This window comes from Prunus avium, chromosome 3 (assembly GCF_965620075.1).
Source record: "Prunus avium chromosome 3, drPruAviu1.hap1.1, whole genome shotgun sequence".
Taxonomy (NCBI): domain Eukaryota; kingdom Viridiplantae; phylum Streptophyta; class Magnoliopsida; order Rosales; family Rosaceae; genus Prunus; species Prunus avium.
Window position 1 is genome coordinate 11,098,822 of NC_142286.1, and position 14,502 is coordinate 11,113,323.

Sequence of the window (14,502 nt, forward strand, 5' to 3'; positions counted from 1 at the left end):
TTCCAAATGTTCTAAAACTAGGCTAACTTTATTGTTTCCACATAAGTTGTCATTGGATTACGCTAGAAAATAAAAATAAAACATAAAGGGCCATGGACATCAATAACATAGTAATTTCTAGGAAATAACAAAATTGGAATCTATATATATAAAGCAAAAAGCATAGAATGGTAAAACATTCAAAATACCAGAAAATGCCTTCAGTTAATACAAACAAGAATTGAAATTATTAATTAAATGAGGATAATATGGTAAATTCACACCTTTTCATATTAAAAAAAATTAAAATTAAAAGAAAAATCAGATAATAGATCTTATTTTTATAGCTCACAACTACCCATTATCTTTTTTAATTCTAAATTAAAAGAAGCTCGTAATTATTTATGTCCACTTCAAAATGTTTGGGCCTGATTTTATTTTTCAGGGTATACACAAAATTGAACCAAAAAATCGTAACCGGGAAAATAAATAAATTTGAACAAATTTGAAAAGAATTTTTTTTTGTTTGGTATCAGCTATACCAAAAAAAAAAAAAGGGATTTTTAAATAATTAAAGAGAAGACACTTGTAAACTTGAAGAGGAGCCACGCGTGCATTGTGCCAGGTTGTGGTATCAGGCACTCACTGAACTCATAGCTTATAACTGATGCCCTGAGTTCCTGCGAAAAACCGTTCTCCTTTCTCCTTCCTTGTGCCAATTCAAACTCAACTTTCTGTTCATGGAAATGGAAGATTGGTAGTGATCTTCTTCTTCACCCGTTTTTGAGGTAGCGATCTTCCTCTTCACTCGTTTTTGAGGTAGCGATCTTCGAGTATTCACCCAAGCAGAAACCTCAAAGTAGTCGAAAGTAATTGGCTCTCTCCCCTATTAGAGGTTAGGGTTTTCATCTCTCTCCCTGCATCTGCAACTGCAACTGCAACTAGGGCTTAATCTTCAAGGTGATAAATACTCTCATTCCAAATCCTTTTAAACCTTTGTTTCTGTATTTACCTTCTTAATATTTTGTTCTACTTTGTGTGTTTTTTTATTCAAAATTATTTAATCATGTCGTTCTTCAATTGGATTCAAATTAAAGTGGGTTAATTATGGCTTCTGAAACATTTTATTTTATTTATTTATTTATTTTTGTGCATTTCTGCCATAGATTCATATATTAGCCATGACAAGGAAAAGAAAATCAACAGCTAAGGCCATCGAAATAGGAATCAAAGGAAAACAAATTCAACAAATTCAAGAAATGGGTCCTTTTATATCAGATCTTCCAAAGTCTGTACTTCAAGATGTTCTAACAAAGCTGCCGATAAGGAGCATTATCATGTGCAAACGTGTCTGCAAGGCTTGGTATTCTCTGATTTCAGACCCTGAATTTGCTAAGCTGCACCTTGCACAAGCTGAGGCCTGTCCTTTGGTCAGACCCTCCGCCCCAACACGCGTGTCAAGGACCGTTTACTTGCTTGAGCCGGAAGAGAAGTCTGATTTTGACTTGAAGGACTTTGTCGGTGATGGTGGCACATCGGAGTGTATCCACTTTCACCTCCGAATGAATTTTTGCAAATTCAAGATCCCTTTGCGGAATGCTGACCAAGCCATCCATGCAATGCGTAATAGGAAAGGTAGAACTAAAAGGAAACCTTGCATTAAGTTGGAGCCATTGGATCACAAATACATGTATGTGAATTCGTGTAATGGCTTGCTTTTCTTGGCTGAAACATTCTACAACGATCCTCTTGTTGTGTGCAATCCAATAACGGGTGAATTTTTACAACTTCCTGAATCTTCCAAGGATGAGAGTCAAGAGAGATTATCCATACGCTGTGCATTAGGTTACAGTCCGAAGACTAACCAATATAAGGTGTTGAGAGTCTTTAGTCAAGGAACACCCAATCTAGTTCGGATGGTTGAGTTGTACACACTTGGGCAGCGTTCATGGAAATCTCTTGGTACTGCTCCCACGTCAGCAGCATATATGCTATTGACATTGCCCACCTATCTTAATGGAGAGCTTTATTGGTTTTACTATGAGAGTTCATATGAGATAGCTTCTTTTGACTTTGACAATGAGCAATTTCACTCAGTTCCAACACCTCCTTTTGAACTGGAGGAATGTCAGCATGTGAGCTTGGGACTTTTGGGAGGTTCTCTTTGTGTATGCTATGCTCATGAGAATTGTATCAATGTGTGGGTAATGGAAGATTACGGTACACAAAAATCTTGGACCAATAGATTTTCTATTAAGACTGATGATGGTGTGTGGTGGCCAAATGGTTTATATGAACCAATGAGATACTTAAAAAATGGGGGTTTGTTGATGTTTAACCATTCTACTGTCACCTTGATTTACTATCACCCAAGAAACTACAGATCGTTAATTTATCTTAAGCTTCGTGGGTTTAGTCCATATTTTGAAGCAATTAGTCATGTTCCAAGCTTCATTTCTCTCAAGGACATTTTGATGGGCAATGATGTAGAAGTACTCAATATAAATTCAAGGTATGGTTGTTATGGTTTCAATATATTTTACCTTCGAATGGTTAACTTAATGTGGATTTGCTGGATTTGTGGTCGTTGGTTTTTCCTTTTCCTTTTCCTTTTTGGTTCAGCATGCCCTAGTTACCTCTTATGAAGAGTTGTATCTTAAATATTGCTGAACATCAGAAGAATTCATGTGTGGATGAGTTTGTTTGCTGTTATGATCCAAAGATTCATAAGTATTTCAGCATATTTGTAATTTATTTCCGGAGCTGTTTGAACTATGTCGTTGATGTTTTGGATTCAGTCTTCAATCGTACATGAATTGAATTTTATTCTTTGTTGGTTAGAGAATGGCCAAGTGTTTCTACTTTATTGGCACATGTAAATTGCAGACACATGCACATGCACGCGAATTTCTTAAGCGTTGGTCCTATTTTTTCTGTTTGGTTGGAATTCAATACTTCATCTCTCTCTCTCTCTGTCTCTCTCTCTCTTAATTAATGACACAGTTTAATCTTTTATTTAAAACAGCATTTGTCATTTTAAAAATGTTGGTCCTTATATGCATGAAACGGACGTTTGAGGAAGTAGGGTTCACTGTGTTGTATTCATATATATGCTGTTGAGATTGCTTTCACGTATCCCGTTGTTGCTGTAGAAGCAGGGCAAGATGTTGCACAATTTTTTCATAGTTAAGCCATTAAGAGACAATATCATCTTACCACTCAGTTTGCATTTTGCCCATATAAAAAAAGTTCTGTACAGGAGTTGCTGCAATGACAAAATGCCAACGTTGCACATACTGGTGTTTATACAGCACTAAACCTGAAAAGAGAATAATAATAGCAACCATTGCTTCTTTCCATTTTGTTTTTCCCTGAATGGCCTTATAAAATTTGAGTATTGTACCTTAAATGTCAGAAATGTTGATGCAGGTGTGCAGAGTGCAAGCTTCCCGGAGAGACTAGAGGTCTTGATTTGGTGAATTTGGATGCAGACATAGCATCAGATGATCGTTCTTTTAAGGAATTTAGAATGAAACAGGGATTCTACCGGTGGCAATAATGCAGCCTTACAGTGGGCTAAATAACTTCTCATGGAGTGGCAACTTTCAACCTACATCTGGAGGGTTTGAGTTTTTGAGTTTTTGAGTCAAATACCCTGAACCTTGCTTCCCCTCTAACCTAAAGTTACCAGCTAATGCATTGTTGTAAGTTACTTTTTTATTTTTGATGTATTTTTATTTTCTATAATAGTTTTGGATCAGAATATTAGTGGTCATGTCCATGGAAGGACACAAAATAAGACTTGGCTTATTAGGTGTTCTTATCATCTATAGCTTCGTTGATTTTGAAATTTAAAGAGATTAAATTATCTAGGCCATATATCCCTCAAACAGAAATAAATTACTCCAGGCAGACACAATATTCATTACAGTAATTGCTGGAAGATTCTGTTTCCTTATTGCTATCCAGTGCCTCATGTTTTGGGTATCTAAAGTTATGTCCTGATAGATTTGTATTTAATTATTTTCCCAGCATAAACTGTAAATACTAAACCCTAAACTCAGAATGTTTAACTCTTAAAAGCACTAAATAGGTTGGATATAAAAACAATAAGACAAGCACCCAAAACATAAACATAGGATCCTATTTCTTTCTATTTTAGGGATCAAATTAGGGGTTATTGACTGTGGTATGTTATTTTGTTTATTTAATAATTTTAAGCAAACAATACCTCCTTTTCCATTTATGCAAAGAAGAGACTAATAAAGGGTAAACAGGCAGGGGATATTCAAATTATAGCTTTGCCCGTATTCGTAATTGAAATACACTCCCCCACTAATAATTAGTTAAACTCAATTAGAGGAGCTAACTGGATGTTTCTTGTATAGTCTTCGTCTAGATATAATCTTCTACAAGTTATAAACATTGACATAGAGAAACTTAGAGATGCTTGCATTTGTCTTGATGGCATTCTCTCCTCCTCATCAAAGGCAACTGAGGCAGGTCCCTTGGAGTTTTGACCCTTATTATCCAGATCCTCAGATTATATTGGTGTAAAATCTGACGTACTGGTACAAGTATGATATGGTACTTGGTGTAGTGGTATGAGTTTAGCCCGTGGTGAAAAAATAAAGATTGGTGTAATTTTTTAAATGGAACTGAGAAGCCATCTGTATTTCTTCTATGGAAGCGATAGCGGCAATGTGTGTAGAACTGATAGAGGGAAGGATGCAGAATTTTAAGAGAGAGTATCTTCCATTGATAATGGAATAGTGAGGATAGCATGGGCAAGTCTTATTTGGCAACCCCTATTGCGAAAATCTTATTTGTCTGCAGTTGGGTGCATTTATGGAGGATGATGAGAGGCCTGGGTTGGGATGGGAGTGCGAAATTACCAGTTAAGTTAGTGAAGCAGTGGAAAGGACTTGACGAGAAGTAGAGGAGAAGAGAGAGAACCAGTGCAAGGCCGGTTTTGTTATGTCATTATTCAAGTTTGTAAATTGAGTGACACTTGGGCCAACTTTAAAAGAGAATTTTTAATGTACAAATGTTAACAAATTTTAATCACAAATATCTGCTTGAAAACACTGTTCCAAGTATTAACTTACTTCATATTGATAGTGGACTTTCTCTTGCTGGCTTGGTCCCCCAGTTTTTCCCTTGATGGGTTTTCTGGGTTAACAAATCTTACAAAGTTGGCACATCCAAAAATATTTACTTTGAGTTGAGCTGCTAAATTGGTATTCACACTAGATTTGATCAGTATTTCTTGATATTTTCATAATGTTTCTTATCTTCAGTCCTTAGTGGAAACAAAGAAATGACTGACTATTACTGCAAGTTGACATTCTCTCTATAGGAATGTTATATTGTAACTCATTAGTTGTTACTTCAATTAGTCAGGGTTATTCTTTTCATTGAAAATGTTATAACTGCAGCTTTGGAAAAAGTTTATAGCTGTTATTTGAAATCTTCCTTTACTTTGGACTTATATTTTGGCGGTTCAAATTATGTAGGATAATTCCTGATTTTAGTCGGTTAGGTGGTATACATTTTCTTTTTCAATTAAGATTTTCCTATTGTAGCTAGATTTGTTTATTTATTTTGAGAATAAGGTAGATTTCATTCCAATAGAAAGCGGTAACATGGGGCCTGTTTTGCGTGGCCTCTTTAAAATCTTGTCGGAGAAAAACACAAGGGAAAAACCCCGGGGTAGGAAACAGTACCATATGTGCCAAAGAAGTACAAATCCAAAAACAAATTACAAAGTATCAACTAGCAGAACATCCTGAAGGAAATCTGGATGCCTTAACAAGGTGCCCATTAGCAGCCCTCCCTGCATGCCTTAACCAATAGTGTTTTACAGTCTTCAATTAAGCATCCTAGGTGGGACAAATTAGCTGGTTGGCAGCAAAGAATAAGCCTTCTCTTACTGCCAGTAACTTGGCATGCACGGAATTTGAGATACCATTGAGCACTACCAACTTGCAAGCAAGAAAAGAGCCTGCATGGTTTTGAGCCATAAACCCAATCCCACCAAGACATGATGCAGCTTGAACAACCCCATCCGCACTGATTTTTACAGCCCCCAGTGGCGGCCGCTGCCATTTAGCTTTGACCTGTGAAATGTAGCACTTGGGAGCTTAAAGGAATTTTCCGAATGCAAGGCAAAGTGCCAAATTAACGTGTCAGGTGGGTTTTGGAAGCTTAAAGGAATTTTCCGTGTGCAGTTCACCCAAAAGCATCTTGGGGCTTTTGGGTTTTGATTTGTCTCTGGTGATGATCGATCTGTGAAGAGGAAGGTGGATATATGATGAGATGAAGGAATGGCTCTTTATGGTAGGAGAATGGGGATTTAAATGTAGATGGGGCCTGTTCGTACAATAACCACTCTCATTGTTTCCACCATTAACATTGTTGTTGCTCTACATGTTCTTCGTTCTCAATACGCTTCTCTGTACATCTACTGCAATAGAGATTCACATCCCAGTATGTCTCTTTCTTTCTTTCTATATATATATATATATCTCGCTAGCTTGTGAATTTATAAGCTTTGTTCAAATCTTGTTGCTTTGAATGGCCCACTAGCTTTTTGAGGTGTTTTTCTGATAACCCAGTTGCAAATGATGATGTTTCTCAATGTTGAATGCTTGTTTAATTAAGGAAATGTTCTGTTAATATATTGGTTCAGCTCTTGGGTACACTCCGAATCAGATTAGGAGAATGGAGGAATCAGTTTGGATTCGAAAAACAGCTGAACCGGTTGAGCTCATTCGATTGGTAAGATGCATTTTGAGTGTTTTGGTGGTACATCTGTTGGATTGAAGTGGTAGAGCGATTTGTTGTAACTTTTTTAATTTAACGGAGGATTCTTTCTTATGCTCAAAAGGTAAAGGCAATAAAGAAGGAGCTTTGCAGAGAGGTAGTGGTTGAATTGCCACAGCCTTTGAAACTGAAGATAACCAATGAGATAGTTGAGAGGTTGAAAACCTTGAGGCCCAAAGCAAATGTTACTGAGGAGAGAGGTCAGTGCGCCGCAATTTGATTTCTTTAGCTTATCTTCTTTTGTTTTCTGTATTTCAAGGCAGTTTTTGTTTTGCACTAGAATAGTTAATCGTCATGCAATTGTGCATACCCCATTTAAACCACAGAGCATCTTACAGTGACTGACAAATCTGTCCTTGAAGTTGATAAGATTATGAATTTATGTTTTCTTCTCTATTGAGTTTTAGTGTATGATATCTGAAACTAAATTTCTCGACATTGACGACAAACTCTGAAAGCTTAGGAAATATTGTATCATGCGGCTTTAGTGGGGTCAATATTGAGAGCATACTTATCTGCTAGTGTTGAGAGATTTATTATTATTGTTATTATTGTTCTGTTAGAGACTTATTCCATATGTTGATGTATATATTCCTTTTTTCTCTCTAGAAGATCAAATTTTGCCTGGCGGTGCCGCCTCCACCTGAATGCCATGCGGAAGTTCATACAGATTATGAAGGATCTCTAAATTAAGATACAAGCCTTAGCTTTAGCTTTTCACCGGTTAGGGTGAGCTTGGATCAAGGTAAACGTGCCAAGCCTAATGAAAAGAGATGTAATATATGGCTATACTGCCTGTTTGAAAGCATTTGCCATTCTCCAGATATCTATGAGCATAGACTTGGACAGTGCTGGCTGAAATACGTAAGAATTAAACCTCTTTACTACGATTGACACATTCATTACTTTTTCCTTTAATCTGAGTTTCAACTAGATGAGTCTCAATTATGTGGATCCAATCCGGTCTAATATTTCTTGCTTTCAATTATCAAAATGCAGGCAGAAACGCTGAAACTCAATTTTAAGGACAAGTATCCTGAATCATACAGAAACTCCCATCCATCTGCACCACTTCTTGTTCCTTGGGCCTCTGGCATTGTTGGTCCATGATAGGATTTCACCAGAAAAAAAGGACAAACCCTTGTCATTGTAATGTGACCTACAAAGGCTACCAATGCTTTGAAAATATCACAAAACACATGCAGATAGCTTCACTGGAATCTATAATCATGGTCTCCCTGGGTTTATATACTCTTGTTCCTTTCAAATTGTTTGTAAGAGAGTGGGGTGGAGTCACTGAAGGTTAAGCTATGCCCCATGCTTGTTTGTTCACAAGTCATTTTTTATAATACGGATTGTCATCGTATTGGTGCTGACGGTTCAAGGTGAAGAAGTCTTGGTCAGAGGCAAAGTGAGCTTTGTTGTTAGACGTAGAAACTTTCCCTGTGAATTATACCCTATCTTTTCTCTAGGGTACAGATTTTTTCACTTTCTTGTTTCTCAAGTATCTTTTGATTTGTATCTTGGAGAAGTAAGATGAAGGTGCATGTAAAAAAATAAATTAAATTTCCAAATACTAAAAGCTCGAAAAAAAAACCCAAGTAATACAAAGTTAAAAAGAAATAAACAAGAACACCAGTAGAGCCAGTACTAGCTTCAGCTTCCCCATTGATAGCTTGGAGCTCGAGCCACCATTCACATCTAAGTGCAAGATTGGATGAGGAGGGTCTGACTTGAAAGTTGGATGAGGGGGGATACTCTGCTCGTTCCTGAAGAAATTTGCTGGATCAACAGCAGTCTTCACCTTCACCAACCTATCAAAATTGTCATTGAAGTACTTCAAGCCATACACCTTCCCCTGTTCATAGCTTCTATTACCAAATTTATTGACACCAATGTCAAGGTCCCTGTAATTCAAGAAAGCACTCCTTGGGTTCTTGGACACAAATGGGGTCATGAACCTGAAAAGCCTCCTGGTGTCTGTAGTATAATTCTTCTCTGCTTCAGCCCCTGCTTCCCCCCAGCTCACTGAGTACTGAACTTTGAACAAGTTCCCAGCACGGTGTGGAAAAGGAGTGGCAGAGGCCGGAATCCGACTCATCATCCCACCATATGGATTGAAAACCAAACCTATTTTGCCTATTTCAATCATCTTCTTCCACACTAACTCCAACCTACTTTTGGAAATTGGGGTTTGAACATAATCAGACTTTCTTTTCAGGAAATTTGCATGATCAGGATTTCTGTCAAGCAACACATCAGGGGAGGTCCCATTATCATAGTTAGCCCACCAAAGCACAGACTCAATCCAGCTCATCTCCTTACAGTCATCCTTCTTCAAACCTAACTCAGGAAACTGCTTCCCCAACAATGACACAAGTTGGTCAGCATTGCCTAGAAACTCAGCCATAATTGTGGCCTTAACAGTGTTGCTCCCTGGCTGCAACAGCAGCCTCATAAACAGACCGTCATCTGTGGTTGGCGCCACCTCTTGCCACCTCGAAACAACATCGGTCGCATTCTCTTCCAATGTTCTCGCAGCCTGGAAAACTGTGACAGTTTCAGGGACAGAAACCAGCTTCAATTTGTATGCAACAATGACACCAAAGCTTCCTCCACCCCCGCCTTTAATGGCCCAAAACAGGTCTTCTCCCATGGCTTTTCTATCAAGAAGTCTCCCCTTAGCATCAACAATCTGAGCATCAAGGACATTGTCAACAGCAAGGCCAAACTTCCTCAACATGTTTCCATAGCCACCACCACTTATGTGCCCACCAATACCAACTGTGGGACAAACACCAGCAGGAAAGCCATGAACTTTGCTCTTCTCTGAAATCCTATAGTACAATTCTCCAAGTGTGGCTCCAGCCTGAACCCAAACCGAGCTGTCCTCAATGTCTACAGTCACAGTCCTAAGGTTGAACATGTCAAGGACAATAAAGGTCTGATCAGACCAGTAAGAAAGGCCCTCATAATCGTGCCCGCCACTTCGGATTCTCAGCTGTATGCCGAGCTGTTTGGCACAGACAACAGAAGCTTGAACATGAGATGAAGCTGAGGGTGTGACGATGAGGACTGGTTTTGGGGTTGAAGTGGTGTTGAACCTTGAGTTTCTGATGTAGGCTCTGAGAACAGATGAGTATGAAGGGTTGTTTTCGGCATAGATTATGTTAGACAATTGGGTTGATGATGGGTTTGTGTTGGTGTTTAGGCATTGAAGAAAGTTGTCATAGACAGAAGTTGAGGCTGCCCATGAAGCAGAAACATGAAAAACCAGGAGAAGAACAAGTGAAAGCATCATCATCCTAGGCATTGCTTCCCTCATTATCTTTGTCAATTTGTTGTATTTTGTATGTTGTAAGGTTCTGATCCTCCTATATATATAAATAGATAGAGACCTGTTTGTTAAGGGAATTGTCAAACTGTTGAAATTTAAAATTATTCCTTGGCACAATGGGAAACTCAATTCCTTGGCACAATGGGAAAGTTTTGTTTCCTTTTTTTCCATTAACACTTTTTTTTAAGTACCTTTCCTAATGAAAGGGGCGATAACAAAATCAATCCATCTTTATTATGTCTAGCTTTGATAGGAAAACCAAAAAATATATAGTACCTTTCCTAATGAAAGGGGCGATAACAAAATCAATCCATCTTTATTATGTCTAGCTTTGATAGGAAAACCAAAAAATATATTTTCGCTATCTTCAGGAAAAAAAAAAAAGAAGAAAGGAAATTGGCCTCCCTTTTTTTAAAAAATACATTTCGTTTTTAGGATATGGTGGGAAGGAAATTAAGAACAAAGGGGGGCGTTGGGTACCTTTCAAAATAACCAAAACGACACCGTGTATAAAAAATCCCCTCTCTCACCCATGCTCACCGTTTCATGACCCATGCGAAGCAAGCAGAGCCCTCTCTTCCGCCCAAGTTGAACCCTCGCGTATATTAGTCGCAGAGCCCTCTTTTGCCTTCACTCGCATATGATTTACGCTGAAACTTGGTAGTAAATTACTACTAGTAATAGGAAAAACATGTAAATGGTTCTTTTTCCACTTCAATCCTTTTTTAATTAGGCCGGTAGTGATTTTGGATTCTAACCCTTTTATTTTATTTTTTATTTCTATTCACGAAGAGGAAAAGAAAATCTGATGAGGAAATCTTTGTCAAACCCGTTAGAGAGATGGAAGAGGAAATTACTTAATTCCTTGTTTAAATCCTGCAAATTTGGAGCAGTAGATGATTACTGCTTTTCTAACTTGTTTCCTAAATTTTCTTTACTTTCTGGATTTCTTTCCTAGAATAAGTTTAATTTTCTTTTCGCTCTAGGGTTAGATTGTTATAAATACACCCCCCCTCCTCCTATGTAATAGAGATTGGAGATTTGAGTTATTGAGTAAAGTTTATTTTGAAGAGATTGGAGAATTCTTGGTGTGAAGCCATTGCATCTTTATCCGTCTATTTTCTGTTTTTTCATTGTTTTCGCTACCACTAAACGACCTAAACCCTATCCCTACATCAAAATCCACAGCTTCAGGCACCCAAATACGAAACACAGAAATGGGTCCTTCTATAACAGATGTTCCAAAGTCTGTCCTTCAAGATGTTATAATAAAGCTGCCATCAAAGAGCATTATCATGTGCAAAAGCGTCTGCAAGACTTGGTATTCTCTAATTTCGGACCCTGCATTTGCTAAGCTGCATTCCGCACAAGCAGAGGCCTATCCTATGGTCCGGCCCGTGGATCGAAGAAGCGTGTCAAGAAACCTTTACTTGGTTGAGCCTGAAGATAGCTCTGGTTTTGATTTGAAGGACCATGATTGTAACCGGTCTCGTGTCCACATGAATCTTTCCAAATATAAATTCCCATTGTGTGATGCTGAGGAGTTACTCAATTACCATAGGAATGGCAATGTGATGCCTAGTCATGAAACTACAAGAAAGGTTCACATGAAGATAACGCAAATTGATGACAACAACAACGAGGTGGATTTCGGTGACGCTACTGCTTACATGATGCATTATGATCACAACAACTACAACTTGGTGAATTCTTGTAACGGTTTGCTTTGCCTGTCTGATTTTTTCCTGAAGTACCCTTCTGCTGTGTGCAATCCAATAACCGGCGAATTTATAAACCTTCCCCATGGTCCTAAACATGAGAAGGCAATGACTTTAATCGGTAGTGGATTAGGTTTCAGTCCGAGGACTAACGAATATAAGGTGATGAGAATTCTTAAGGAACGGACACCTGATCCCAATAAGGTGGCTGAGATACACACCCTGGGAACAGGTTCATGGAAATCTGTTGGCACTGCTCGCTGCTCAGACTCTGAGCTATCATTCCCCACTTGTGTGAAAGGAATGCTTTATTGGTTTTCCTATGACTGGTCATGTTGTAGTGTGATTTCATTTGACTTGGATACTGAAGAGTTCCAATCGGTTCCATCACTGCCTTTTGAGGATGGTTATGATGTGAGCATGGGAGATTTGGGAGGTAGTCTTTGTCTGTGTAAAGTTGAGAGTTTTGAAATCAATGTGTGGGTAATGAATGATTCTGGTCCACAAAAACTTTGGATGAAGAAGATTTCGATTCGTACTGGTTTTTCTCAATGGTGGCCACGTGGCGTATACATACCCATGAAATACTTTGAGAATGATGGTCTGTTGATGTTTAATTCTCGTCTCAATGCCTTCTTTTACCATCACCCAGGAAACCACAGTCCATTCATTTATCTTAAGCTTCGAGAGATCAAATATTCATCTACTGAGGCAATTAGTCATGTTCCTAGCTTTATTTCGCTCAAGGATATTCTGGTGGGGAAGGATGTAGAAATACTGAATATCAATTCAAGGTAAGGATCGCTTTGCATTATTCATTTACCTTCCGAGGCTTAGTAGGTTTTTCTTGTCATGTTTTCTAGGATGTCAAAGTAGAAGATTCTTGGTATCATGCTGTTGGGAGCTTGGTTTGCTTACCTCTTGTGTGGAGTTGCTTTACTCAATGTGTTCATGAAGTGTTTACCAATCTATTTGAACTGTCGTCTATGTTTTGATTCGGTCTTTAATTGTACATGGTTGAGTTTTATCTTTTGCGTAGATCATGAACAGCATATTTGAATTTATTTTTCTCAGTTGGTTTCACTTGCTAGATCGATACTTTGTTTGTTTTTAATGTCACAACTGTTGTTGATGCAGGTGTGCAGTGTTGAAGCTGCCCGGAGAGACCGAAGCCCTATCTCTGGTGGAAGAAAATGCCAGTTCGTTACGCTTCTGACAGTTGGGAAGAATGAAACAAGCACACAATGGTGGATGGGATGCAGTCTAAGACTGAGCTAAAAGACCATTTCGTTACCCTAATTAATATTTTTGTAGTTGGACACCAGAACCTTAATTCGCATTTAACTTAGTGGCCGTCAAGTGTTTTGTTGATGTTACTTTAAATGGTTTTGGATTAGAGGTTAAACTACTTGTCATGTTTGTGGAAAGTACATTGCTAATTACAGGCTTTACTTATCATTATTGCTTTGGTTAATTTGCTGAGTGAAAGATTTAACTACATTTAACTCAGAACTATGACTGCAAAACTCAATTCGATTCTGTCATACACCAGCAATTACAAATAAGCAAAAGTAAATATCATAGTTTCTGTTGGCACGCCAAAATCACCCACCCTCATAAGGAGAGACCTTTCTTCATCCGAAGTCAACTTTAAATCAATGAAGCCCAAGTTTAAGAACATAAAAAGAACACTTGGCAGTAGCAGGGGAATAATAGAGAAGGGATTGAAAACAAGCAAAAATTTAGGATACTAAATTGAAAATGCCATAACTATGTAACTTTTGGAAAATACTTGCCTCCTTCCCTGGAAGTAAGAACTCCTACTTTCCTACCAATCACAGTTTAACACGTGTGTAGAGATTTTTCTTTCTATATTTTTGATGAATTATTTTCGCATATGTATCAAACTGTGATTTGCAAGAAGTAAGAATGCTTCCTTCCAGGAAAGGAGGGAAGCAGTATCCGTAACTTTTTTTTTATAAGTCTAAAATCCCTTGCACTTAACAATTTAGGTTGCACTTCTGCCCTTTTGTGTGTTTTTTTTTAGGTAGAAGAAGTTTGTAGGCATGGTGTATTGTTCCACGTTTCAACCAAATCACTGCTAGAGAAGAGGGGACTAGTTCTAGGCCATTGGCCCAAAGGGCGTTGAGAAAATGGTAAAATCGAGAAAGAGTGAATTGGTTGAATGGTAATGTGATGGGTTCTCAGCATAGTTTGTTTGCACTGTTATCAGTCATATGCAGGAATCTCTCTATTAGAGACAGTTGGTTGGACCTTTTTTTTGAGGGTCTGAGTTGGTTGGACTTTTATGATGACAAAACTACATTATCACAATTTTGAAAACTAAATTGTTTGAATTGAAAAGAGCGGTAGTACTAGGCCTGGAAATAAAGCCCAAGCCCGATGGGCTAGCCCGAACCCGGCCTGATTTGTTGATGTATGAGTTTACCAGACCCGTCCCAATGGGCGGGCTTAGCCCGGCCCGAAATCTAATATATAGGGCTTGGGCCTTATTTTTAAGCCCTTTAAAAGCCCGGCCCGGCCTGATTATAATTAATTAATTAAATTAATTATAATTATATTATCTGTAGTATTGCATTGTGTGCCATAGTGTATTGTTATATTTCTATTCCTTTGTGTGTT

General features: G+C 38.1%; 3 protein-coding genes and 1 pseudogene across 6 annotated transcripts; 3 read left to right on the forward strand and 1 right to left on the reverse strand.

The window, feature by feature from the left end:
• The first annotated feature begins 602 nt into the window (after nucleotides 1-602).
• On the forward strand, nucleotides 603-8,308 carry LOC110767505 (F-box protein At3g07870). Of its 4 annotated transcripts, none has more exons than XM_088250290.1 (7): nucleotides 603-939; nucleotides 1,146-2,491; nucleotides 3,409-6,468; nucleotides 6,671-6,759; nucleotides 6,869-7,004; nucleotides 7,414-7,668; nucleotides 7,804-8,308. In XM_088250290.1, exons 2-3 carry the CDS (start codon nucleotides 1,161-1,163, stop codon nucleotides 3,536-3,538), a joined length of 1,461 nt encoding a protein of 486 aa, XP_088106416.1. In that variant the 5' UTR covers nucleotides 603-939; nucleotides 1,146-1,160; the 3' UTR covers nucleotides 3,539-6,468; nucleotides 6,671-6,759; nucleotides 6,869-7,004; nucleotides 7,414-7,668; nucleotides 7,804-8,308. The 4 variants fall into 4 exon arrangements, with proteins under 4 accessions (XP_088106416.1, XP_021826747.1, XP_088106415.1 ...); XM_021971055.2 differs by having other exon boundaries at nucleotides 3,409-3,683; XM_088250289.1 differs by having other exon boundaries at nucleotides 3,409-6,759.
• LOC148295617 (uncharacterized) lies at nucleotides 6,345-7,914 on the forward strand. Its single transcript, XM_088250543.1, has 5 exons — nucleotides 6,345-6,468; nucleotides 6,671-6,759; nucleotides 6,869-7,004; nucleotides 7,628-7,668; nucleotides 7,804-7,914. The coding sequence occupies exons 1-5, from the start codon at nucleotides 6,345-6,347 to the stop codon at nucleotides 7,912-7,914; spliced, it is 501 nt and encodes a 166-aa protein (XP_088106669.1).
• A 108-nt stretch (nucleotides 8,309-8,416) lies between the features above and the next one.
• On the reverse strand, nucleotides 8,417-10,248 carry LOC110767504 (berberine bridge enzyme-like 21 pseudogene; annotated as a pseudogene).
• Nucleotides 10,249-10,687: 439 nt separating this feature from the next.
• Nucleotides 10,688-13,264, forward strand: LOC110767506 (F-box/kelch-repeat protein At3g06240-like). Its single transcript, XM_088251117.1, has 4 exons — nucleotides 10,688-10,741; nucleotides 11,213-11,244; nucleotides 11,316-12,653; nucleotides 12,997-13,264. Exons 1-4 carry the CDS (start codon nucleotides 10,688-10,690, stop codon nucleotides 13,073-13,075), a joined length of 1,503 nt encoding a protein of 500 aa, XP_088107243.1. The 3' UTR covers nucleotides 13,076-13,264.
• The last annotated feature ends 1,238 nt before the right edge of the window (nucleotides 13,265-14,502 follow it).